The sequence below is a fragment of the Salmo trutta genome, chromosome 20 (genome assembly GCF_901001165.1).
Source record: "Salmo trutta chromosome 20, fSalTru1.1, whole genome shotgun sequence".
Lineage (NCBI taxonomy): Eukaryota > Metazoa > Chordata > Actinopteri > Salmoniformes > Salmonidae > Salmo > Salmo trutta.
In genome coordinates this window covers 6,205,972-6,232,062 of record NC_042976.1, presented here as the reverse complement: position 1 = coordinate 6,232,062, position 26,091 = coordinate 6,205,972, and the positions used below count along the sequence as shown (strand labels likewise).

The 26,091-nt window shown below is 42.0% G+C and overlaps 1 protein-coding gene and 1 long non-coding RNA gene across 3 annotated transcripts; both read left to right on the top strand.

Moving 5' to 3' along the window:
* The first annotated feature begins 21,118 nt into the window (after positions 1 to 21,118).
* On the top strand, positions 21,119 to 22,219 carry LOC115155465 (trace amine-associated receptor 13c-like). The gene has a single exon (XM_029702097.1). The coding sequence runs from the start codon at positions 21,217 to 21,219 to the stop codon at positions 22,174 to 22,176; it is 960 nt and encodes a 319-aa protein (XP_029557957.1). The 5' UTR covers positions 21,119 to 21,216; the 3' UTR covers positions 22,177 to 22,219.
* A 2,616-nt stretch (positions 22,220 to 24,835) lies between these two features.
* LOC115155466 (uncharacterized) lies at positions 24,836 to 25,332 on the top strand. 2 transcript variants are annotated; one of them, XR_003868078.1, is made up of 3 exons: positions 24,836 to 24,857; positions 25,089 to 25,157; positions 25,306 to 25,329. It is a non-coding gene; the product is annotated as an uncharacterized LOC115155466 (long non-coding RNA). The 2 variants fall into 2 exon arrangements; XR_003868077.1 differs by lacking the exon at positions 24,836 to 24,857 and having other exon boundaries at positions 24,878 to 25,157; positions 25,306 to 25,332.
* Positions 25,333 to 26,091: the final 759 nt, after the last annotated feature.

Here is a 26,091-nt window from a genome sequence, read left to right as displayed (position 1 = left end):
TTGCTTTATCTTGGCCAGGTCTTGGCCAAATGACGGACCATGTAAAACCTGTTGGTCGCTAAATCCAGCTTGAAGGACCAGTAATAATACTGTAGGTAATTACCACTAATTACTTCATGTTACTTTGATAAGTTTCAACCATATGTTCTACTGTACGGCTGTTACTATTGTTTTTAAGTTGGAGTTGCCAATACCGCCCTATCAAGCAAAAAGGCAGTAACTGCTCATAGCGTGCAACTGAGAAAAATTGTTTCTATTTACCTTGGTTTCGCAGTAACTTTATGCAGTTACTGCTAACATGATCTCCATTTTCTCCAACACAATGCAATAGAGGCAGGATACACATGATTGAGCATGTATTTAATGTAACAAAAATGACAACTCGTTTTTGACCAAATGAGCAGTTACTGCCTTTTTGCTTGGGAGGGCAGAATACTGCTTTGCGTATTGCTTATCGCGTGTAGTATTATTTCGTACTGCCATAAGTGTTGCTATTGTATTGGTTAAACAAATACTTTTGCAGAAGTGGATAAATTGTTGTATTGGTAAACATAGTCTTCTGCATGCACATGCAACCACATCGTTTTCCATAGTGGCCTTTATTAAAACCTGATATGGATTGGGGGCAGTATTTTTACGGCCGGATGAAAAAACGTACCCGATTTAAACTGGTTACTACTCTTGCCCAGAAACGAGAATAGGCATATTATTAGTGGATTTGGATAGAAAACACTCTGAAGTTTCTAAAACTGTTTGAATGGTGTCTGTGAGTATAACAGAACTCATATCGCAGGCAAAAACCTGTGAAAATTTCAACCAGGAAGTGTAGGATCTGCGAAATGTAGTTCTTCTTTCTAGTTCCTTTCGAAACCACAGTATCTGTGCTGTTACGTTGCACTTTCTAAGGCTTCCATTGGCTGTCTAAAGCCTTCAGAAAGTGTTTTGAGCATTCCCCTGTCACTGGGCAGAGTATAGTAGCTCAGTTTCTGAGTGGACTGCCAGGGGACAAAGAGATTGGATATGCGCATTCCTGTGAGCACGCTGTTTTTTCTTTTCCTCCTTGAATGAATACACTATTGTCCGGTTGGAATATTATCACAATTTTCCGTTAAAAATACCATAAAAAATGATTGTAAACAGCGTTTGACATGCTTCTAAGTATGGTAATGGAACATTTTGACTTTTTGTTTCTCGAAATGCGCTCATGCGTTACCCTTTGAATAGTGACCTGAATGCACGAACAAAACGGAGGTATTTGGACATAACTATGGATTATTTGGAACAAAAACAACATTTCTTGTGCAATAGCAGTCCTGGGAGTGCATTCTGACGAAGATCAGCAAAGGTAATAGAATATTTCTAATACTAATTCTGAGTTTAGTTTGCCCCGAACTTGGAGGGTGATGGCGAGCTATGTACTCAGAATATTGAAAAATGTGCTTTCGCCGAAAAGCTATTTTAAAATCTGACACAGCGATTGCATAAAGGAGTTCTGTATCTATAATTCTTAAAATAATTGTTATGTATGTTGTCAATATTTATGATGAGTATTTTTGTAAATTCACCACGCGACAATGTAATTTTTTTTGGGGGGATATAAATATGAACTTGATTGAACAAAACATACATGTATTGTATAACATAATGTCCTAGGAGTGTCTGATGAAGATCATCAAAGGTTAGTGCTTCATTTAGCTGTGTTTTGGGTTTTATTGACATATATGCTTGCTTGGAAAATGGCTGTGTGATTATTTTGGTCAATGTACTCTCCTAACATAATCGAAGGGAACTCTCGTGCACCAGCTGTGTGGTTAGTGAGAAAGTGCATGTTGCAAATGTACGCTCCCTTACCAGACGTCCGACTACGTCCGATAAATCTGCGGACGGCGTCGGGCCGCTCACAGGGGCCGGATCTTCCAGGAAGTCATCGAACGGAGTCTCTCGGACCTTCCGTTTCCATTTAACGATCAACGGAAATAGTGTTTTTTCTGTAATAGGGAATTAATGATCATTGGGTCAGAGACATGGAAGGAATTTGTCTAGACATTGAGCCTGAAACAGGATACTTGTTATTTGGCCATTGGCCCAGTTTTATTGCAAGGAATTCTAATTGGTCAACCACATGCTAGGTTTGGGTTATAAAACTACTTCCTGTCTCTTTGTTCTGTGGAGAGTATCACTGAGGATAGGGGAGAATGAACATCAACCTCAGCCTAACATCTATGATTTGTCCTCTTTGAATAAACTTATTTTCTCTACCTGATTTGTTTTGGGGTGTATGTTATTGAAGAATAGCATCAACTGCTAACCTGATGAAACATTTAAAATTGACATTTTAAATAAGTATTCAGACCCTTTACCCTGTACCGTGTTGAAGCACCTTTGGCAGCAATTGCTATGACGATACAAGTTTGGCACACCTGTATTAGGGGAGTTTCTTCCATTTGTCTCTGCAGATCCTCCCAAGCTCTGTCAGGTTGGATGGGGAGCGTCGCTGCTGAGCTATTTTCAGGTCTCTCCATAGATGTCCCATCGGGTTTAAGCCCGAGCTCTGGCTGGGACACTTAAGGACATTCAGAAACTTGTCCCGAAGCCACTCCTGCATTGTCTTGGCTGTGTGCTTAGGGTCATTGTCCTGATGGATGGTGAACCTTCGTCCCAGTCTGAGGTCCTGAGCTCTCTGTAGCAGGTTTCTTCAAGAATCTCTCTTTACTTTGCTCCGTTTATCTTTCCCTCGATTCTGACTGGTCTCCCGGTCCCTGCCACTGAAAAAAATCCCCACAGCATGATTCTTCCACCACAATGCTTCACCACTGGGATGGTGCCAGGTTTCCTCCAAACGTGACACTTGGCATTCAGGCCAAAAAGTTCAATCTTGTTTCTCATTGTCTGAGAGTACATTAAGGTGCATTTTGGCAAATGCCAAGGCTGTCATGTGCCTTTTTTTGAAGTGTGCCTTCCGTCTGGCCACTCCACAATAAATACCTGATTGTTGGAGTGCTGCAGAGAGGGTTGTCCTTCTGGAAGGTTCTCCCATCTCCACAGAGGAACTCTGTAGCTCTCTCAGAGTGACCATCGGGTTCTTGGTTACCTCCCTGACCAATGCACTTCTCCACAGATTGCTCAGTTTGGCCGGGCGACCAGCTCTAGAAGAGTATTGGTGGTTTAAAACTTCTTCCATTTAAGAATGATGGAGACCACTGTGGTCTTGCAGACCTTCAATGCTGCAGACATTTTTCTCCAGATCTGTGCCTCGACACAATGCTGACTCAGAGCTGCACTGTCAACTGTGGGAATCTATATAGACAGGTGTGTGCCTTTCCAAATCATGTCCAATCAATTGAATCCCTGTGGCTCAGTTGGTAGAGCATGGTGTTTGCAACGCCAGCACGGTGTGTGCAATGCCAGGGTTGTGGGTATGATTCCCACAGGGAGCCAGTATAAAAAATGCATGAAATGTATGTATTCACTACTGTAAGTCGCTCTGGATCAGAGTGTCTGCTAAATGACTAAAATGTAAAAAAAATTACATCTACCACATGTGGATTCCAATCAAGTTGTAGAAACATCAAGGATGATCAATGGAAACAGGATGCACCTGAGCTCAATTTTGAGTCTCATAACAAAGGGTCTCAATACTTAAGTATTTCTGTTTTTATTTTTAATACATTTGAAAATTAACAAAAATGTGGTTTATGTGGTATTGTGTGTAGATTGATGAGAAATACAAATAATTGAATAAGGCTTTAACAAATTGTGGTATAAGGCTTTTACAAAATGTGGTATGAATACTTTCCAAATGCACTGTATGTATGTTAGGGCAGTCACAGTGGCCTGTGCCTGCTAATCTGAAGCAGCTACAGCGTTTCCTGGGGTTTGCCAATTTTTACAGACGTTTCATCCGTGACTACAGTCATTTGGCAGCTCCTCTCACCACTCCCACCTCCACCTCCACTCCGTTCCACTGGTCCCATGAGGCAGCGTTCCGGAAACTCAAGCACCGCTTCACTTCCTCTCCAATCTTTACCCATCCAGACCCAGAACTCCAGTTCGTCCTTGAGATGGACGCTTCCGACACCGGGGTAGATGCTTTTCTGTCTCAACGTTCACCCTCTGATCAGAAGCTCCATCATGTGCCATCTTGTCCCGCAATCTCTCACCTGCAGAGAGACATTTTGACATAGGTAACCTGGGAACTTCTGGCCGTGAAGCTGGCTCTTGAGGAATGGCGTCACTGGTTAGAGGGTTCGGTTCTCCCTTCATTGTGTGGACGGATCACAAAATCCTATCCTACATCCAGACCGCCAAACGTCTGAACCCTTGGTAGGCCAGCTGGGAATTGTTTTTCGGAAGATTCAACATCACACTCACTTCTCGCCCCGGATCTAAGAATACCAAGCCTGACGCCCTATCCCATCAGTTCACAACCGACAACACAGGTTCTGAGCCAGAGACCATTATGCCATCCACCTGCATTGTTGCCGCTGTCTCCTAGGAGATCGAGTCCCGTGTTCTCCAGTCCTAGTAAGGCTCTGTTTGTGAAAGATTCAGTGCGCTGTGAAGTTCTTCAGTGGGCCTATTCTACTCACCTGTCACCCTGGCATGAACTGGTCTGTCGCCTTCCTGCATCAGCGATTTTGGTGGCCCACCATGGAGAAAGACGCTCAGGAATTCATCTCAGCCTGCTTGGTCTGTGCCCCGGAACAAAACCTCCACCAAACCAACGTCCGTTCTGCTTCGCCCTCTTCCCATTCTCAGTCGCCCCTGGTCACACACAGCTCTGGATTTCGTTACTGGCCCTCCCCCATATAACAGTAGTTCAGTCACTCACTATTATCAACAGATTTTTCAAAGCGGCTCACTTCATTCCCCTCTCCAAGCTTCCTTCCTCCAGGGAGACTGCGGACCCGCTGATATCCCATGTGTTTCAGCTGCATGGCATCCCCATTGACATCAACTCTGACAGGGGACCCCAGTTTACATCCCAGGTATGGAGAGCCTTCTGTTCAGCACTTGGTACCAATGATAGCCTATCGTCTTGATATCACCCCCAGACTAACAGCCAGACTGAGCGAGCCAACCAGGAGTTGGAGACTGCACTACGCTGTGTGACTTCGGCTAACCCTACCTCCTGGAGTGCTCAGCTACACTGGGTGGAATATGCCCACAACACGCTCATCAACACCTCGTCCGGTATGTCACCTTTTGAGTGTGCTTTGGGTTACCAACCCCCTTTGTTCCCTGCCCAAGAGATCGAGGTAGCAGTGCCCTCAGTCCAGGACCACAGGCGAAGTTGTCATCGTACCTGGAGGAGGGCCCAGGCTGCTCTTCACCGTGCCTCCACCAGGACCCAATCCCAAGCTAACCATTGCTGTGCTTCAACTCCAGTCTACACTCCAGGCCAAAAGGTATGGTTCTCGTCTAAGGACTTGCCCTTGAAAGTGGCTTCCAAAAAACTAGCCCCCCGATCCATTGGTCCATTTGAGATTGATAGTGTCATTAACCCATCTGCTGTGCATCTGAAACTCCCAGACTCTCTCAAAATCCACCCCACCTTCCATGTGTCTGATTAAACCAGTCTGCTCCAGACCTCTGTCCCCCCCTGCAGATGCTCCTCCACCCCCTCGGCTCATCGATGACCATCCTGCCTATACCGTCCGGCGGCTTTCAGATGTGTGCCGTCAGGGTCCCAGTTGGCAGAATCTGGTGGACTGGGAAGGATACAGGCCTGAGAAGCGCTGCTGGGTGCCCCATCACATTCTGATCCCTCGTACAGGATTTTCATACCTCACACCCTGACTAGCCGGGTCGTATGCCTGCTCCTGCCACACCCCCTAGTGGACATCCGGTGTCTCCTTGACCTGCAGCCATTCCCCCAGTACACTCTCACTCTCAGTTTTGCTGCTCTGACTCTGGTTCCTGTCTACTGTTCCATATCTCACCACCCTGCTACCCTGTTCTGGATTCAGCACACCACCACTCCCTTGGATTCCCCTCTGGACCTGTTTACCCTGTCCCAACCCAGCTCACTCCAACCTAAAGCCTACACATCTGGTTTCCTACAACTCATCCGAGCTTCCCCAGATCTGCACTCCATCTCTCCCTGTTGTAATAAATACCTTGGTTCATTCATCCCTGTTTCCTTGTCTAAGTCTCATATTGGGTTCCCCTGTGCTGCTCCGCCTAACAATATGATTGAATTGTTTACAACACAGTGCCCCAACACTGTTTTCCAGCATCCCAAAACATAATATAAAATGCACTTCGTCATGTATTATCTCAAAAAGTAGTCTGAACATGTTGGAAACATGGTGGAAGGACCTGGATTAATTGAAATGTAAGAAAACCAACACCACCTGAAAATGTATTCATTTCATACACACATGTGCAATTAACTTAATTTATAGACATTTGACATCAGTACAAATTCATTTTGAACAATACTTAACTACATTCAGAAAAAAAGCCATTGGAAGCAGACCTAAAGTGATTTTGTAATATTGTTGAGATTTGGATAAATGCTATGCAAATTGCCATTCCATAACGGCATCGCTGGTATGACCCCCTTGACTTCTCAACTGTCTGGTAGAGTTTGGTTATTTCCAAAATAATCATCAAGTTGAAAAAAAAAAAACGATTGGAAATTCAACATGTCTTTCAAGAAGAGACAGTTAAACGTGTAAAGAACCATGATCGTAAGGTTCTAATTGAAACCTTCATGGTGCCATAAAGAACTCTTTCCTAAGGTTCTATAAAGGTTCTGTGGACTGGTGACAGGTTGTCACTTATCAAACCAATCAACGATTTTGCATAGATGGAGCTCCAAACAGAGGGTGTGTTTCTGAAATATGTTCAGCAACAAGCAAGCTGTCATAAGATACAAAACTAACGGCGAGCGTTAGAAGCCAGCCCTGCCATTGAAATGCAAAATGTGAAACTGAAGTTCTTTAGAGTTCCAATATTCAAGACAACAAAAGGAGATTTGGAAGGATGGCGTTGCGAAACTACAGGACACATCATGACATGTGTCATTTGGTCAGTGCATAAGAAAATAACAGTCAAGCAGTTGATAAGATGGTACAACTTTATGGTGTATGTTCTAATGGCATTTCATAGGAACATTCCATAGACTTGTAAAAATGTCCACCTGAACTGAAGTATGAAACAATGATTCAAGTTGAGGGAGACAGTTACATCATTGGGACACGTAATATTTACCATTCATCACCCTGCAGTATTCTGACCCAATCATTTTTTTTATTTAAGGTGTCAAACAAGAACACACACACACACACACACACACACACACACACACACACACACACACACACACACACACACACACACACACACACACACACACACACACACACACACACACCAGCAAAACTCTGTGACTGATGTCACTGGGACTATATCGTCTCTACTGTGTAACTCTTTAATGATGTTAGTTTGGCATTTTTAAGTTTCTGACACCAGAGGGTCCTGTTATCACCTGTATGCAAGGCTCTGGAACAATGAGGTCCAAAACTCTAAGGAATTCTACCAATTAAAGGTGTTGAAGACACACAAATGCTTTACTCCAGGGCCCTAATAAGGCATAAACATTCAAAGTGAACCTAAGTAAAGCTCTATTGTCATATGTGTGAGTGTAACAATGTTCCTTCTGTACCTCTCCTCGCCCCTACCTGCGCTCGAACCAGGGACCCGCTGCACACATCGACAAAAGTCAGCCTCGAAGCATCGTTACCTATCGCTCCACAAAAGCCGCGACCATTGCAGAGCAAGCAACAACTACTTCAAGGTCTCAAATAGAGTGACATCACCGATTCCATTAGGCCTCAGCCTCAGTACAACCCTCACCCCTAAACAGGTCTCATTACGAGACCATGAGTCTGACTCACCTTTGCAACACATTTGACATTTTAGTCATTTAGCACATGGGGGGGGGTTGTGGCATTGGTAAAGATACTCATTAAGAGGTAGGTTTTCAGACTAAACCTCCCCCTAACCTCACTCTCAATCCTACACCCTCTCTGTAGTGTTTTTGACAAATAACAAGACATTTTCACAAGTACAGAACTGATATAAAAAATTTTTTACCTGGCCTTTCTGAGTTGGCACATCCTGATTTCATGGGGCATGATCCAGGATCAACACATATATAATATGATCCAGGGTCAATATAGACATATCTAACATGCCAAAAGACTCTGGTGACCCCAGAGCCCTGACCTGGCAGCAGTGACGTAGTGAGAGTAGTAGTAGTGAGAGTAGTGGTAGTGAGAGTAGTGGTAGTGATAGTAGTAGTAGTGAGTGTAGTGGTAGGGAGAGAAGTGGTAGTGAGAGTAGTGGTAGTGAGTGTAGTGGTAGGGAGAGAAGTGGTAGTGAGAGTAGTGGTAGTGAGAGTAGTGGTAGTGAGAGTAGTGGTAGTGAGAGTAGTGGTAGTGAGAGTAGTGGTAGTGAGAGTAGTGGTAGGGAGAGAAGTGGTAGTGAGAGTAGTGGTAGTGAGAGTAGTGGTAGTGAGAGTAGTAGTAGTAGTAGTGAGAGTAGTAGTAGTAGTGAGAGTAGTAGTAGTGAGAGTAGTAGTAGTTTCATAACCAGTATGTTGACGTTGAAGTGTCTGCTGTGGTCTCCTGCTCTGTTGTTGTGTTTCCATCGTTCAGCCAGGTGATAGCAGGAAGAGGGATGTCACAGGTTAGAGACACAGGGTTGTTCATCACCACACTCACATGTTCTGGACCTGGTTCTGACCACAGATAATGGGGGAGACTGGAGGGACAAAACACACACACACACACACACACACACACACACACACACACACACACATACTCTACACCTACATTTTGTAGCATTTTGGGGTTGTTGTTTACGTACCATATACCTCCAGGCTGTACACCTTGGCTGCGTTGCTGATGGCAGTGCGAGTTTTGCAGCAATGTGTCAAATCGATTAGAGCCCGGGTGGCCATGTGGTGCTCCATCGCTGACCTTGGGTTGTGGCTAATAGTGTGGAGTTGCCAAGAGGTTAGCAATTATGCCCTTAAAGGGAAATTACACTCAAAAAACATCTTAAGTTATTTTTTTTACTGGTCCACTGTTGATACAGTCCCAAAATGTTTTATATGTCTGATGTCAACTTTTGTGTCACCGGCCACATCATCATACAGTATGACAATGACTTTTGCATCATACGATACTTCGCATCATCATGATGTTGTGGCCGTCGACACTTTGATTCTTGTTTTTGAGTGACGTTTCCCTTTAAAGATGGAATTCGTATCGGTGAAACTGCCATGTCCGTTTGCGATATTACACATGCGATTTTGTCACACCCTGATCTCTTTCACCTGTCATTGTGCTTGTCTCCACCCACCTCCAGGTGTCGCCCATCTTCCCGTTATCCCCTGTGTATTTATACCTGGATTCTCTGTTTTTCTGTTGCCAGTTCGTCTTGTCAGGTCTTAGCAGCATTCTTTTCCACCTTCCTGTTTCTCTAGTTCTGTTTCCTAGTTTTTCCTGAAATTTCTTAGACACTAAATTGCCAAAAGTATGTGGACAGCTGCTCATTGAAAATCTCATTCCAAAATCATGGGCATTAATATGGAGTTGGTCAGCCCTTTTCCACTATAATAGACCCCACTCTTCTGGGAAGGCTTTCCACCAGATGATGGCTAATTGCCGCTGGGACTTCCATTCAGCTTCCATTCAGCCACAAGACCATTAGTGAAGTTGGTCATTGATGTTGGGCGGTTAGGCCTGGCTCGCAGTCGGCGTTCCAATTCATCCCAAAAGGTGTTCAATGGGCTCAAGGTTAGGGCCCTGTGCAGGCCAGACAGGTTCTTCCACACAGATCTCAACATACCTATTTCTGAATGGACCTCACTTTCTGCATGGAAGCATTTTCATGCTGGAACAGGAAAGGGCTTTCCCCAAACTGTTGTCACAAAGTCTAGAAAGTCATTGTATGCTGTAGTGTTAAGATTTCCCTTCACTGGAACTAAGGGGTCTAGCTCAAAATATGAAAAAGAGCCCCAGACCATTATTCCTCACCACCAAACTTTACAGTTGGCACTATGCATTGGGGCAGGTAGCGTTCTCATGGCATCCGCCAAATCCAGATTTGTCACTCCAGAGAAGGCGTTTTTCACTGTTTCAGAGTCCAACGGTGGTGTGCTTTACACCACTCGAGCCAACAGTTGGCATTGCACACTGTGATTGTAAGCCTGTGTGCAGCTACACGGCCATGGAAACCCGTTTCAGGAAGCTCCTGACAAACAGTTCTTGTGCTGACGTTGCTTCCAGAGGCAGTTTGGAACTTGGTAGTGAGTGTTGAAATTGAGGACAGAGGATTCTGCCTTCCTGTTGTGTGAGCTTGTGTGGCCTACTACTTCGCGGCTGAGACATTGTTGCTCCTAGATGTTTCCATTGAACAATAACAGCACTTACAATTGACCGGGGCAGCTCTAGCAGGGCAGAAATTTGACGAATTGACTTGTTTGAAAAGTGGCATCCTGTGACGGTGCCACATTAAAAGTCACTGAGCTCTTCAGTAAGCCCATTCTACTGCCAATGTTTGTCTATGGAGATTGCATGAGCATGAGTTTGGCCATCTGGGCTGTTAGCTCAGAAACAAGATGGCGTCGAGGCCTCAATGCTTTTTAAGTTAAGGCCCATTTTGTGAGATTAAATGTCAAAAACGTTCATAGAGCGCTCATTTGACCGCTTCACGTCAAAGTACATGAACCTACGGTGTCAGGAAAAAAGAACCAGACATTTCTCTATCGTAATTTATGAGAATTAGTACAATGTACAATTGCTGATGGTTAAAGTATTTTTTTCTTCAAAAAGTTTCAGATCCAGTTGTGACGTGTTCAGACGAATCCGTTATGGTGGGTTTTGGAGCTCTATGTGATTTCTGTGATATTCTGTGATTTTCTGAAATCACACACACACAGTCAACGGGCAGTGACACAGTGTGGGGCTTAGAGACACACAGTGACTGCAATAGTTACCTGCGTTTGAACTATCAAAGAACCGTCAGACCTAGAGCTCTAAAACTTTAGAAACCTGTTCTAGAGCTTAAGTCGGTCGTGCATGGTGAGTTATGTGGCTCTGGAAGGTTCTCAGGCCGAGAAAAAGCCTAGTACATTTGCAATGATCTCAATTCATTTTGACCATCGCGAAAATGACAACATTTAGAAAAGTCCCAGAGTCACAAGACTAGAGGTGCATTGAAACCGCCTCGGCCCATAGAGATGGACCCCAACGTTTCTGTCCGATAGCTCATTCAAGGACCCCGTAGCAACGCCCGGAAAAGGTGGATTTTCAGCATCAATTAAGGTCGTTGCTCGGGCACCGAATGACCTATCAAGCCGAAACTCGGGATTCGGGGTTGCCTCACATAGGCCTACACATAAAGTCAGAGCTGGATCCACAGCTAAAACGTAACTACATGTTTTACGTTTTTATTTTGTTTTATCTGGTGGTGCTGTGAATAATGGGCCTGCTCTGAAATATGTGATAGTTGGCTTCTAAACGAGTTGTAAAAAGTGGGATTGGTGTCAGATGGTGTCAGAATGACATCTAATTCACTGATGGACGCTGACTTGCTGGTTGACTTTTGTACATTTGCAAAATGTTTAAAATGACAGACTGAAATCAACACTAATAATGGCATCACCATAGTCTCTAGGCCATGCCGAGTTCAAAGAGACGCCCCGCTTGACTGTAGCTCACTCGGTCTGAGCGCAGCGACCGTTCAAAAAGTAGGCCCAAAATGAAGCCTGGCCCTAAATTTCAGGTGCTTTTGGGGGACAGTGGCGGAACCGTTAGGGTTAGAAGGACAATTCAACCACAGGAATGTTCCTAAGCTCCTCCCAATCTGTGCAAGCCTAACCTTGACCGTGTGGCATTAACCCTTAACAGTGAAAATAAGTTGTTTACATCAAACAGTTTGCATTGACTTCTCTCCCCATAGGAATCCATTGCCTATTTCCCTTAATAACCTCTTACATCTAGATGTTCCGCTAGCGGAACACCGCTCCAATATCATATGATAGGGTGTGGCTTGAATTACAAATTCCTCAAAAATCCCAAAACTTCAATTTTTCAAACATATGACTATTTTACACCATTTTAAAGACAAGACTCTCCTTTATCTAACCATATTGTCCGATTTCAAAAAGGCTTTACCACGAAAGCAAAACATTAGATTATGTCAGGAGAGTACCCAGCCAGAAATAATCACACACCCATTTTTCAAGCTAGCATATAATGTCACAAAAACCAAAACCACAGCTAAATGCAGCACTAACCTTTGATGATCTTCATCAGATGACACTCCTAGGACATTATGTTATACAATACATGCATGTTTTGTTCAATCAAGTTCATATTTATATCAAAAACCAGCTTTTTACATTAGCATGTGACGTTCAGAACTAGCATACCCACCGAACAGTTCTGGTGAATTTACTAAATTACTCACGATAAACGTTCACAAAAAACATAACAATTATTTTAAGAATTATAGATACAGAACTCCTTTATGCAATCGCGGTGTCCAATTTTAAAATAGCTTTTTGGTGAAAGCACATTTTCCAATATTCTGAGTAGATAGCCCGGCCATCACAGGCTAGCTATTTTGACACCCACCAAGTTTGGCACTCACCAAACTCAGATTTACTATAAGAAAAATTGGATTACCTTTGCTGTTCTTCGTCAGAATGCACTCCCAGGACTTCTACTTCCACACCAATGTTGTTTTTGTTCCAAATAATCCATAGTTATATCTAAATAGCGGCGTTTTGTTCTTGCGTTCAAGACGCTATCCAAAGGGTGACACGCCGGCACATATCGTGACAATTTTTTTTTAAATATTCCATTACCGTACTTCGAAGCATGTCAAACGCTGTTTAAAATCAATTTTTATGCGATTTTTCTCATGAAATAGCGATAATATTCCGACCGGGAGACGTCGTCACCCTTTGGATAGTGAATTGAACGCACGAACAAAACACACACCCACTGAAAAATGGGTCTGTGATTATTTCTGGCTGGGTACTCTCCTGACATAATCTAATGTTTTGCTTTCGTTGTAAACCCTTTCTGAAATCGGACAATGTGGTTAGATAAAGGAGAGTCTTGTCTTTAAAATGGTGTAAAATAGTCATATGTTTGAAAAATTGAAGTTTTTGCATTTTTGAGGTATTTGTAATTCGCGCCACGCTAAACCATTGGATATTGGTTAGGCGTTCCGCTAGCGGTTAGGTTAACCTGTACATTTTTATTATGGTTTAATCTGAAGGCGCTGTGAATTATGGGCCTGCTCTGATATATGTGATAGTAGGCTTCTAAACGAGTTGTAAAAAGTGTGTTTGGTGTCAGAATGATATCTAATTGACTGATGTGACTGGGTGAATTGCTGGGTGACTATTGTACATTTGCAATATGTTTAAACAGTGATAGACCATCACCAAAAGTACATTCTGAAATCAGTAGGGGGCGCCCCTAGTCATTTTGGACGTTTAAAAAAAAACATTAATAAACGACAGAGTCCCACTTCTCTCATGTCACCATCGAGCGATGGAGAGGAACCACTAGCACTGCCCGGCCATCTCGAGTTCATCGGGCCAGTCAATTTTGCATTTCTGCAGTATTTTTGAGCATGTCAAATTCGTGATGGTAATGCCCATTGAAAGATATTGCAATATATTGCAACATATTGTACATTTGCAATATGATTCAATAGTGAAAAAACATCACCAAATGGACATGATGAAAACACCACATTGAGCAATGGAGAGGAACCACAGTCACTGCCCGGCCATCCCGAGTTCAACGGGCCAGTCAATTTTACATTTCTGCAGTATTTTTGACCATGTCAAATTCGTGATGGTAATGGTCATTTTGGACGTTTTCAATTTAAAAAAGAAAAAACACAGAGTCCCACTTCTCCCTCATCATACATGACAAATAGACCATCTAGGTTGATTCATGTCTTAACATAGGGCTATATATCATTTTGGCACTATAAATGCCATTTGGACACGGTTCACTGAATTTTGGGTTTGGAAACCAACTTCCTATGATCATACATGACAAATGGACAAACATCCTGATTTGGCACATTCAATACTTTCATGTTGCAGTTGGACATTTCTTATGGCATTAGGCAAAAAAAAAGTGACTTCGACTTTTGACTTCCTATGAAATCATATTGCAAATGGACAAAATATATGCCTTATGTACAAGCAAAAAAAATGATGTCAATAAAATATGACAAAAGTATGTTCATACAGTTCTTATACATGTGTAATTGACCAAACAAATTGAAAGAATTTCGAAAAACGGTCCAGAAAGCACTTTTTTAAAGGGGTGATAAGTTTTAGATTTTTTTTTCATTTTTAAAAAATTTGACTCTTGGGACTTGACTTGTGTTACATTTGCAATATTAAAAAGTTATGGTGGAGCGTGCTCACCATCTATTGGATTTTTGCAGTGTGACACTTGGCATTTGCCATATGCCATTTGCAATATGATTTGGATGAAACGGCATCCAAATGAGTGGTATTGGACATCATGTGTATGTTTCATACAGTGTCAATATGTTCCCATTCATTTTTGTCCATTTCATGGGGGTCTTCCCTTACATACACATTCGGAAAGTATCCATACCCCTTGACTTTTTCCACATTTTGTTACGTTACAGAATTATTCGATTTTTTTATTTATTTTTATTTCTCATCAATATACACACAATGCCTCATAAACCTTTTTTTGTCAATTTGTAAATGTATAAAAAATTGAAACAGAAATACTGACATAAATATTCAGACCCTTTGCTATGAGACTCGAAATTGAGCTAAGGTGCATCCTGTTTCAATTGACCGCCGAGCGCCGCCCGAATGAGGAGAGGCGCCACCTTCTGTCGACGTTGTGACACACACACCTGTCTATATAAGGTCCCACAGTTGACAGTGCATGTCAGAGCAGAAACCAAGCCACAATGTCAAAAGAATTATCCATAGAGCTCCAAGACAGGATTGGGTCGAGGCACCGATCTGGGGAAAGGTACCAAAAACATTCTGCAGCAATGAAGGTCCCCAAGAGCACATTGGTCTCCATCATTCTTAAATGGAAGAAGTTTTAAACCACAAAGACTCTGCCCAGAGCTGGCCGCCCAGCTAAACTGAGCAATTGGGGGAGAAGGACCTTGGTCAGGGAGGTGACCAAGAACCCGATGGTCACTCAGAGAGCTCTAGAGCTCCTCTGTGGAGATGGGACAACCTTCCAGAAGGACAACCATCTCTGCAGCACTCCAACAATCAGGTCTTTATTGTAGAGTGGCCAGACTGTCAATGGTGAGCGTACTGGGAGCGGAGTCAGCTGCAGGAGAGCAGAGAGTTGTGAACAGGCACACACTTTATTGAGGCAGGAGAAACAAACAGGTGGACGCCACTGCGTCGAAACCTCCAGCCAATTGGCAAAAGTGCAAAACGCGCAAACAGTCACAATAATTATGTTCAAACAAATAAACATACCTCGTGATAAAACACGGAACAAATGAACACCAGTCTAGCTCATCAAAATTGACACGTAACACAAAACAATTTCACACAAAGACATGAGGAAACAGAGGAATAAATACATGTAGTGTGATTGGGGAATGAAAACCAGGTGTGCAAGGAACAAGACAAAACAAATGGATAAATAAAAAATGGAGCGGCAATGGCTAGAAAGCCGGTGACGTCGACAGCCGAACGCCGCCCGAACAAGGAGAGGAGCCGACTTCGGCGAAAGCCGTGAGACAGAGAGAAGCCACGCCTCAATAAAAAGCACATGACAGCCTTGGAGTTTGCCAAAAGGCACCTAAAGTACCATGAGACCATGAGAAACAAGATTATCTGGTCTGATGAAACCAAGATTGAACTGTTTGGCCTGAATACCAACCGTTCTTGTGGTGAAACATGGTGGTGGCAGCATCATACTGTGGGGATGTTTTTGAATGGCAAGGACTGGGAGATGACTTAGGATCGAGGGAAAGCCGAACGGAGCAAAGTACAGAGAGATCCTTGATGAAAACCTGCTCCAGAGCACTCAGGACCTCAGACTGGGGCGAAGGTTCACCTTCCATCAGGACAATGACCCTAAGCACACAGCCAAGACAATGCAGGAGTGGATTCTCTGTAAGTCTCTGAATGTCCTTAAGTGGACCAGCCAGAGCCCGGACTTAAACCCGATCGAACATCTCTGGAGAGACCTGAATATAGCTGTGTAGCAACGCTCCCCATCCAACCTGACAAAGCTTGGGATGATCTGCAGAGAAAATGTGAGAAACCCCCTAAATACAGGTGTGCCAACCTTGTATCATCATACCCTGTAACCTCTGGCAAAAGTGCTAGAACAAAGTACTGAGTAAAAGGTCTGAATACTTACGTAAATTTCCATTTTAAATGTTTTATAAATTTGCACAAAAAAAATAAAACCTGTTTTTTCTTTGTCATGATAGCAGTTGATGTTACTCTTCAATAACACAGACCCCAAAACAAATCAGGGGTTGAAAAATAGGTTTATTCAAAGAGGACAAATAATATATGTTATGCTGGGAGGTAGATACTCAACCTCCCCTGTCCTCAGTGATTCTATGCACAGAACAGGGGTATCATCAGATGGGGCCACAGTGTCTTCTGATCCCTCCTGTCTCAGCCTCCAGTATTTATGCTGCAGTAGTTTATGTGCCGGGGGGCTAGGGTCAGTCTGTTACATCTGGAGTAGTCTCTTCTCTTATCCGGTGTCCTGTGTGAATTTAAATATGCTCTCTCTAATTCTCTCTTTCTTTCTCTCTTTCTTTCTCTCGGAGGACCTGAGCCCTAGGACCATGCCTCGGGACTACCTGACATGATGACTCCTTGCTGTCCCCAGTCCACCTGGCCATGCTGCTGCTCCAGTTTCAACTGTTCTGCCTGCGGCTACGGAACCCTGACCTGTTCACCGGACGTGCTTGTTGCACCCTCGACAACTACATTGATTATTATTATTTGACCATGCTGGTCATTTATGAACATTTTAACATCTTGACCATGTTCTGTTATAATATCCACCCAGCACAGCCAGAAGAGGACTGGCCACCCCTCATAGCCTGGTTCCTCTCTAGGTTTCTTCCTAGGTTTTCGGCCTTTCTAGGGAGTTTTTCCTAGGGAGTTTTTCCTAGCCACCGTGCTTCTTTCACATGCATTGCTTGCTGTTTGGGGTTTTAGGCTGGGTTTCTGTACAGCACTTTGAGATTTCAGCTGATATACGAAGGGCTATATAAATACATTTGATTTAATTTGATTTGATTTGAACAAAGACAGGATGTAGTTTTATAACCCAACCCTAGCCTGTGGTTGACCAATTAGAATTTCTTGCAATAAAACTGGGCCAATGGCCAAATAACAAGTATCCTTTTCAGGCTCAATGCCTAGACAAATTCCTCCCATGTCTCTGACCCATTGATCATTAATTCCCTGTTATAGAAAAAATGCTATTTCCATTGATTGTTAATTCCCTCTTGACCCTTAGTCCTCTGCATTGTGTATTATCTTAAAATATTCTTACAGTCATTATGGGGTATTGTGTGTAGATTGATTAAGGAGAAAAAAGAATAGGGCTTTAACCTGTTGTAAGAAAATGTGGAAATAATTCAAGGTGTCTGAATAATTTCCAAATACACTGTATCTGTTTTACAGTTTAGAAATGAAGACACCTTATGTATCTAGTCCCCCCATTTGAAGAATTCATAAGTATTTCGACAACTTCGGCAATCAAACAGACAATCACGGATTACAAAGGAAAAACCAGCCATGTCACGGACACCGATGTCTTGCTCCCGGACAAGCTAAACACCTTCTGGGACTGGGGCTGAAAAAATAAAAATAAATAAAATAATATTGTATATATACAATAAAACACATATCACGACAAGAGAGAGAACAAAACACTACACAAAGAGGGACTTAAGACAACAACATAGCACGGCTGCAACTCATGACAACACAACATGGTAGCAACACAACATGGCAGCAGAAAAATTTTGTAGCAGCGCAAAAAATGGTACAAACATTATTGGGTACATACAACAGCACGAAGGGCAAGATGGTAGAGACAACAATATCTCACGCAAAGCAACCACAACTGTCAGTAAGAGTGTCCATGACTAAGTATATAACCTGTTATGGCTAGGGGGCAGTATTTTCACGGCCGGATAAAAAACGTACCCGAGTTAATCTGATTATTACTCCTGCCCAGAAACTAGAATATGCATATAATTATTGGCTTTGGATACAAAACACCCTAAAGTTTCTAAAACTGTTTGAATGGTGTCTGTGAGTATAACAGAACTCATATGGCAGGCAAAAACCTGAGAAGATTCCAAACAGGAAGTACCCTCTCTGACCATTCCTTGAGCTTCTTGGCTCTGTTTAAAGAAAATTTAGGATCTTTGCTGTAACGTGACACTTCCTACGGCTCCCATAGGCTCTCAGAGCCCGGGAAAAAGCTGAATGATGTAATTCCAGCCGCTGGCTGAAAAACTTTAGCGCGTTTGGATGGTGGTCGATCAGAGGGCCATCAGACTGAGGCTCATGCACGAGGGGATCCCATGCTTTTACTTTCTCTCTCTTTGAACGTAAACACGCTTTCCCGGTCGGAATATTATCGCTTTTTTACGAGAAAAATGGCATAAAAATTGATTTTAAACAGCGGTTGACATGCTTCGAAGTACGGTAATGGAATATTTAGAATTTTTTTTGTCACGAAACGCGTCGGGCGCGTAACGCTTATATACCCTTTCGGATAGTGTCTTGAACGCACGAACAAAACGCCGCTGTTTGGATATAACTATGGATTATTTGGGACCAAACCAACATTTGTTATTGAAGTAGAAGTCCTGGGAGTGCATTCTGACGAAGAACAGCAAAGGTAGTAAATCTGACTTTGGTGAGTGCTAAACTTGGTGGGTGTCTAAATAGCTAGCTGTGATGGCTGGGCTATCTACTGAAAATATTGCAAAATGTGCTTTCACCGAAAAGCTATTTTAAAATTGGATATAGCGAGTGCATAGAGGAGTTCTGTATCTATAATTCTTAAAATAATTGTTATGTTTTTTGTGAATGTTTATCGTGAGTAATTTAGTAAATTCACCGGAAGTTCGCGGGGGGTATGCTAGTTCTGAACGTCACATGCTAATTTAAAAAGCTGGTTTTTGATATAAATATGAACTTGATTGAACAAAACATGCATGTATTGTATAACATAATGTCCTAGGGGTGTCATCTGATGAAGATCATCAAAGGTTAGTGCTGCATTTAGCTGTGGTTTGGATTTATGTGACATTATATGCTAGCTTGAAAAATGGGTGTCTGATTATTTCTGGCTGGGTACTCTGCTGACATAATCTAATGTTTTGCTTTCGTTGTAAAGCCTTTTTCAAATCGGACAGTGTGGTTAGATAAAGGAGAGTCTTGTTTTTAAAATGGTGTAAAATAGTCATATGTTTGAAAAATTTATGTTTTTGTATTTTTTGAGGAATTTGTAATTCGCGCCACGCCCATCATTGGCTTTTGGGGCAGGTGTTCCGCTAGCGGAACGTCTAGATGTAAGAGGTTAATGAAGAGACTGAGATAAAACTATCAAGTTTGAATGTTTTTTTAAGCTCTTTCCAGTCTCAAGCTGCATCTAACTGAAAAGACAAGTGAGCCAGGGATGTGTGTGATTTGGGGACCAACTGAGAGCATCCTGTCAGGCTGTGTCACCGCCTGGTACGGCAACTGCACAGCCCTCAACCGCAGGGCTGTGCAGTTGGGTGGTACGGTTGGGTGGTACGGTCCAGAGGGTGGTACGGTCTGCCCAACGCATCACCGGCGGCACACTGCCTGCCCTCCAGGACACCTATAGGACCCGATGTCACAGGAAGGCCAAAAAGATCATCAAGGACATCAACTACCCGAGCCACGGCCTGTCCACCCCGCAATCATCCAGAAGGTGAGGTCAGTACAGGTACATCAAAGCTTGGACCGAGAGACTGAAAAACAGCTTCTATCTCAAGGCCATCAGATTGATAAAGAGTCATCACTTGCCGACTACCTCCCGGTTACTCAACCCTGCACCTTAGAGGATGCTGCCCTATGTACATAGACATGGAATCACTGGTCACTTTAATAATGGAACAGTAGTCACTATAATAATGTTTACATACTGCTTAACTCATATCATATGTATTTTAGTGCATTCTAAGCCATTTTTCATTTTCCATTTGTTTTGTCTTGTTTTCCCACACACCTGGTTTTCATTCTCTCATTACGTGTTGTGTATTTAACCCTCTGTTCCCCCCATGTATTTGTGTAGTATTATTTGTTTGTAAGTGCTTGTGCACATGTTGACTTGTGCGCGTCGGGTTTTACACCCAAGTTGTTATTTTCTTGATGCCGTTGGTTTTGGAATTAAACTGCTCCGGCTATTACCGAGTTCTGTTCTCCTGCGTCTGACTTCCCTGCCACCAGTTACGCACCCTTTACAGTATGTGACCAATTAAATTAGATTTTGATTTGATTTTGAAATGTATTAATAATTCAGGTCAGATGGACATTTTTAAAGTCCATGGAATGTTCCTATGGAATGCCACAATTTTGATTGCATTTGCTATATGTGTGTAGACCGTAAACTTATGCTACCTCATCAACTTCCCAACTGTCAACATTCCTACACTCAGGCCAGCTGACATGTGACTGGCCGTCAGGTGTCCTGAGGTTGTGGATTATGGTCCAAACTCAGCTCTTACATTGTGCAAAACAGTTAGTCTGCACAGTTATCTTATTTACTATGTAAAATAGTCTTTGAGAGACAAACATAACCCATACTATATTTTCCCCAATAAAATGCTCAGTTGAGTAAATGTACCTACCAGTAGGACTGAAGGACAGGCTAGGTGGGCACAGCAACATCCAATCCTGTCATATATTACATCATGTTTTCACAAATTATTTGTTTATCTAACCGTTTGTTCATTTGTGTGCTCACGTGTGCGTGTGTGCACAGAGAGGCTACTGGGAGGGGAGTGTCAGTAACTCAGGGATAAATAGAGAGGCAGAGCTCAGAGTTTGTCAGAAGGCGGACTTGACAAGATCACACACAGAACCAAGCAGGAGCAGCAGGACCTCATCATTTGTTACAAATGGAGAAAGATGAAGATGTTCAGTACTGTTTTCAAGACGGAAACTCTTCATGCAGAAAGGCTTTGCTATCGACATCTATCTACATAACACTGTACATCTTCTTCTCATTGATTTCAGCAGTTACAGTATTTTTGAACATACTGGTGATCATCTCCATCTCTCACTTCAAGCAGCTCCACACTCCAACCAACCTGCTCATCCTCTCTCTGGCTGTGTCAGATCTCCTGGTGGGACTGATTGTGATACCAGCAACGACTGTAGCAATAATGGAATCATGCTGGGGGTTTGGGGATTATTTCTGTGTGTTTCAGATCTACAGTACTTTCTTATGTACTTCTTTATCTCTGGGTAATTTGGTCTTGATATCTATTGACCGCTTTGTTGCTGTGTGTGATCCCTTGTTGTACCACTCTAAAATAACAATAACAAGAATGATGTGTTGTATATCCATTACCTGGTGTTGTTGTATCATATACCGTGCTGCTATTATAAAAAACTTTGTAAATGTACAGGTACCCAGTAGGTGTTTGACAGAATGTTTTATTGTTGAAGGAATAACCTGGGGTAATATCATTGACCTGGTAATTACAATGGTTGTCCCGTGCTCTATTATTATAACACTTTATATGAAAATCTTTGTGGTGGCCAGATCACAGGCCAGAAATGTTTTTTCAAAAGAGGCTGCCAATGTGTCTGGTGTTAAAACTGTACGGGCAAATAAGTCTGAGAGAAAAGCAACGAAAACTCTTTCTATTATTGTTTTCAACTATTTCAATTGTTGGATTCCATTTCTTTTTGTTTTCCTTTTTTCTTTTATAATTGACAATTTATTATCAGTTATCATCGGCTTTCTGCCTCTTGTTAATTCCTTAATTAATCCAATAATTTATGCTTTCTTTTATCCATTGTTCAAAGTGACAGCTAAACGTATTTTAACTCTGAACTTAAGGCGTTCATAGTGCGTATGTTTTCATAGTACATGTGTTAGCTAGGGATGGGGGAAAAGTGTGACACCAATCAGGCCATCGAGGACTGGAATTGCCCTTCTAGTGTCTAGTGGCTCAATTGGTCCACAATGCCTTCAACAAGTGCAGTAAAATTGAAATGTACAATATGCATGATATCAGATAACATCCAAGTATTACTCTATGGTGTATTGTGTAAGTAGTTGATGGTCAAATGTAAGAATATGCAATTATGGGTAACACTTTATAATAGCATTCAGTGATAAACCATTTGTAAGGAATTTCCAGTTTGTTCACCGTTTATTAATCATTACTTCCACATTTGTTAAATGTTAGTCAGTTTGGTATTATCACATTTAGAAATAACTACTCTATCCACTAATGATTCAACACAACAGCTCAGGAAACCACAGCAGACATTTCAACCTCAACATACTGGGTACGAACACTACTCTCACTACCACTACTCTCACTACCACTACTCTCACTGCCACTACTCTCACTGCCACTACTCTCACTGCCACTACTCTCACTGCCACTACTCTCACTGCCACTACTCTCACTCCCACTACTCTCACTCCCACTACTCTCACTACTACTACTCTCACTACCACTACTCTCACTACATCACTGCTGTCAGGTCAGGGGTCACGCCAGAGCAGCTCTCTCAGATGCTTTTGAGTCTGAATGAATATAGAGATTAGTAAGACTTTATAATAACACTTTGTAATAAAGAATGTATAATGGATAAGTTAATAGTTTGTTAATCATTCATGTATCATTACTCCCACATTTGTTTTAGTAAGTTAGTTATTCACACATTTATAAACAACTTTTATAATCTCTAATAGTGATTCATAAGATCATTCAGAAGATGTTTAATGAATTAACTTATAAACCATTTACTAATCATTAGTAAAGTAGTTTTGCAGTCCTTAATCTAAAGTGAAGACTATTCATACTTTCTCAATACTTTATAAATGTTTTGAACAGTGACCAGTGTAATTTATCACAAAAAGATGGACATGCTATTGGTAGACATTCCAGCAGTACCTGATGCTCCTTAAGTTCTCAAAATGACCTAGAACATATCAATAGTTAAACAATAAGCACACAACACAGAGAATGTTAAAGGAAATATATTGAACATTTTATTCCAAAACAGTCACACTGTTGTAATAGTGTGCTGAAGGAAGTAAAGTGTTTTGTCTGAAAATGATAACATTCTTGTTTTTTGGAAGTGATTTTCAAAACCAAAGTGTGGATTGCAGTTAGTCATTAGAGCAGTTCATAGACTGCTTACAGGGTAATGGAACCAATATTGAAATATATAATTTAACTTAACATTACGTTTAAAGGGTTACTACCTTTAACACACTACATGTGAAGTTTTCCAAAAACGTATGACTCTCTTCAAATGAGGGGGGCAAGTCCAAAATGTCCAAAATGAGTAAAGAGCCCAGTTTAAAACAGTTTTCCGGCAGAGCTTTAAACCCACTGGGCACACACTTGTTGAATCAACTTTCTTTTTGAAACAACATGTAGTAGACATTGAATTGATGTCTGTGCCCAGTGGGCAGAGATTGATTTCAGGATGTGCAGTGGCCATAGGATGGCAGTATAGTTCCCAATCTGTAACTGACAGGGATAATATGACTCATTCTACATGAAAGAGAAGTATGTCTGTTCTATAAAGTCAATTTCTATCTGAACTTTCTATGTTAGGTGAAAAGTGTGTCTGTATCAAACTGAGAATAATACCAATGCCTTTTCATTAAAGGAGACTCACTGAATATAAGGGTTTTATTATGAGTGATACAAAAAAGATGACGCACAAGACATGGCAAACCTACCTTTCCTTAAATATACTCCACCAACCACCCACTTTCTTCAAGTTAACCTTAAAAGTCCTGAGACCCCAGCAAAAAAAGTGTCTGCAGGATGGCGTGGTTGGTGCCGCTCAGCGTCAACAGGCACTTTCCGTGGCAGGAGTTGGCCAGGTAGCCCTGCGGTGGGATGATGTAGACCTGCCAGCCCATGTCCTTGAAGTCAATGTAGAGGGGACAGGCCTACACACATGACTGGACGTCACCGGGAGGTAGACAGCTCTCCTCTAACGTTGGCTAGCTTGCTAGCTCCTTCCAGACACATAATGAGAAAACACCCCCACTGACCACTTTACTCGCCCTAGCAGAGCTACTTAGGCTGTTTTCATGTCATCTAGAGCATTGGTGACTACAACTGTGCTGCTGGTAACAATTGAATTATGCTTTTTTGCCAAAGTTTACTGTCACCGGCCATATTCAATGGGTGTTGAGCGTTCGCATATTCGTCAGTTATTTGGAGCTCTGGCACACTCAGACGAGAGTGCTCTGTAAACGGAGTAGCTGACCAGAGCAAATTTACCAGCTACGTCTATCGACAGTTGTCGCAGTGACATCACAAATATTCTATTGAAATGGTTACTTTCATTGTGTAGTCTATTTTTTATGTAATAGAGTTATATTGGTGATTCCCCTTGCCACTTTATTGTTAAGCCAATGAATTTTTGGTTTTATTTTTGCCTTGCCTTCACCTACTCAACATGGCATCTTATTGACTGGGTTTGCGTAGCTTGCTTACGAGGGAGGATGTTTCAGTTAGAATCGTCTCAGTGAACAAGCACCAAACCAGCGGTAGGTTGTTGGTTGCAAAGCACTTTACATCAAAAGTGATTTTTATACTCCCAAGTGATGATTTAAATGTACAATTTATATCAATTTGTTTGTAAATGTTATTCGAACATCACACATAAAATGCAGCGTTTTTTGGTGAATATTTGTTGTGCATTTTGTTGTAGAGAATTCCAGGTAATACTAGCTAGCAACTTACTGTGTCTGGTGGGGTGGTTAGTATATTTTGTACAGTGCGTGAGTGCAGAGTTGGATGGTGAGCCGTGCATTGCATGACGTGCAATTTTGTGCTGTTCCTATCAGGTACATTGTTAAAGATATTATATTGTAATTGTATTATTTTGGTTACTATATTGCCCATTGAACAAGCACCAAACCAGCGTACGTGAGTGCAGAGTTGGATGGTGAGCCGTGCATTGCATGACGTTCAATTTTGTGCTGTTCCTATCAGAATAAAGCTCCATGACTGGTGTTACAAGTTGGAGTTCGTGTCGATGATTGATTGTACACAACGCAAGAAGAGTACTGTTACATTTAGATATGTAGCAAGCTAGCTAAACAATGAACCTTGCATGAATCTGCAGGTAGCTAAACAACCAGGTTCAATGTTAGCTAGCTAACTAGCAATGCAAAGGGCTCTACGAATAATATTACTACACAGATCAAACACTTAACGTTACCAAGCAAGCCAGCCAGCTAACATTAGCTAGCAAGCTAACAGTACACTTTAACTTGAAATGAAATTACTTTCTGACAAAATTAGAAACACGCAATATCTGAAAATGTAGCTAGCTAGACTATCTTACCCCTCCCTATACACTACCGGTCAAAAGATTTAGAACACCTATTCATTCAAGGGTTTTTCTATATTTGTACTATTTTCTACGTTGTAAAAAAGTAGTGAAGACATCAAAACTATGAAATAACGCATAAGGAATCATGAAGTAACCAAAACAGTGTTAAATAATTAATACACCTTATGAATCAAGTCCCCCCCCCCCCATTTTGAAGAAGTCATAAGTATTTGGACAACTTCACTTGTAGTTTATTAAAGGTAGTAACCTTTTAAATGTAATGTTCAGTTAAATTATGTTTTTAGATATTGTTTCCCTTACCCTGTAAGCAGTCTATGAACTGCTCTAATGAGTGACTGCAACAAACCCTCACCTACCATTTTAAGTGGAGAGCAATTCTTCTTTATGAGGTCATCATTTCTCTGCGTTTGTACCGACAGATG

Coding starts and splice junctions, on each gene's coding strand:
- LOC115155465 (XM_029702097.1), top strand. CDS start 21,217: ATGGAGAAAGATGAAGATGTTCAGTACTGTTTTCAAGACGGAAACTCT.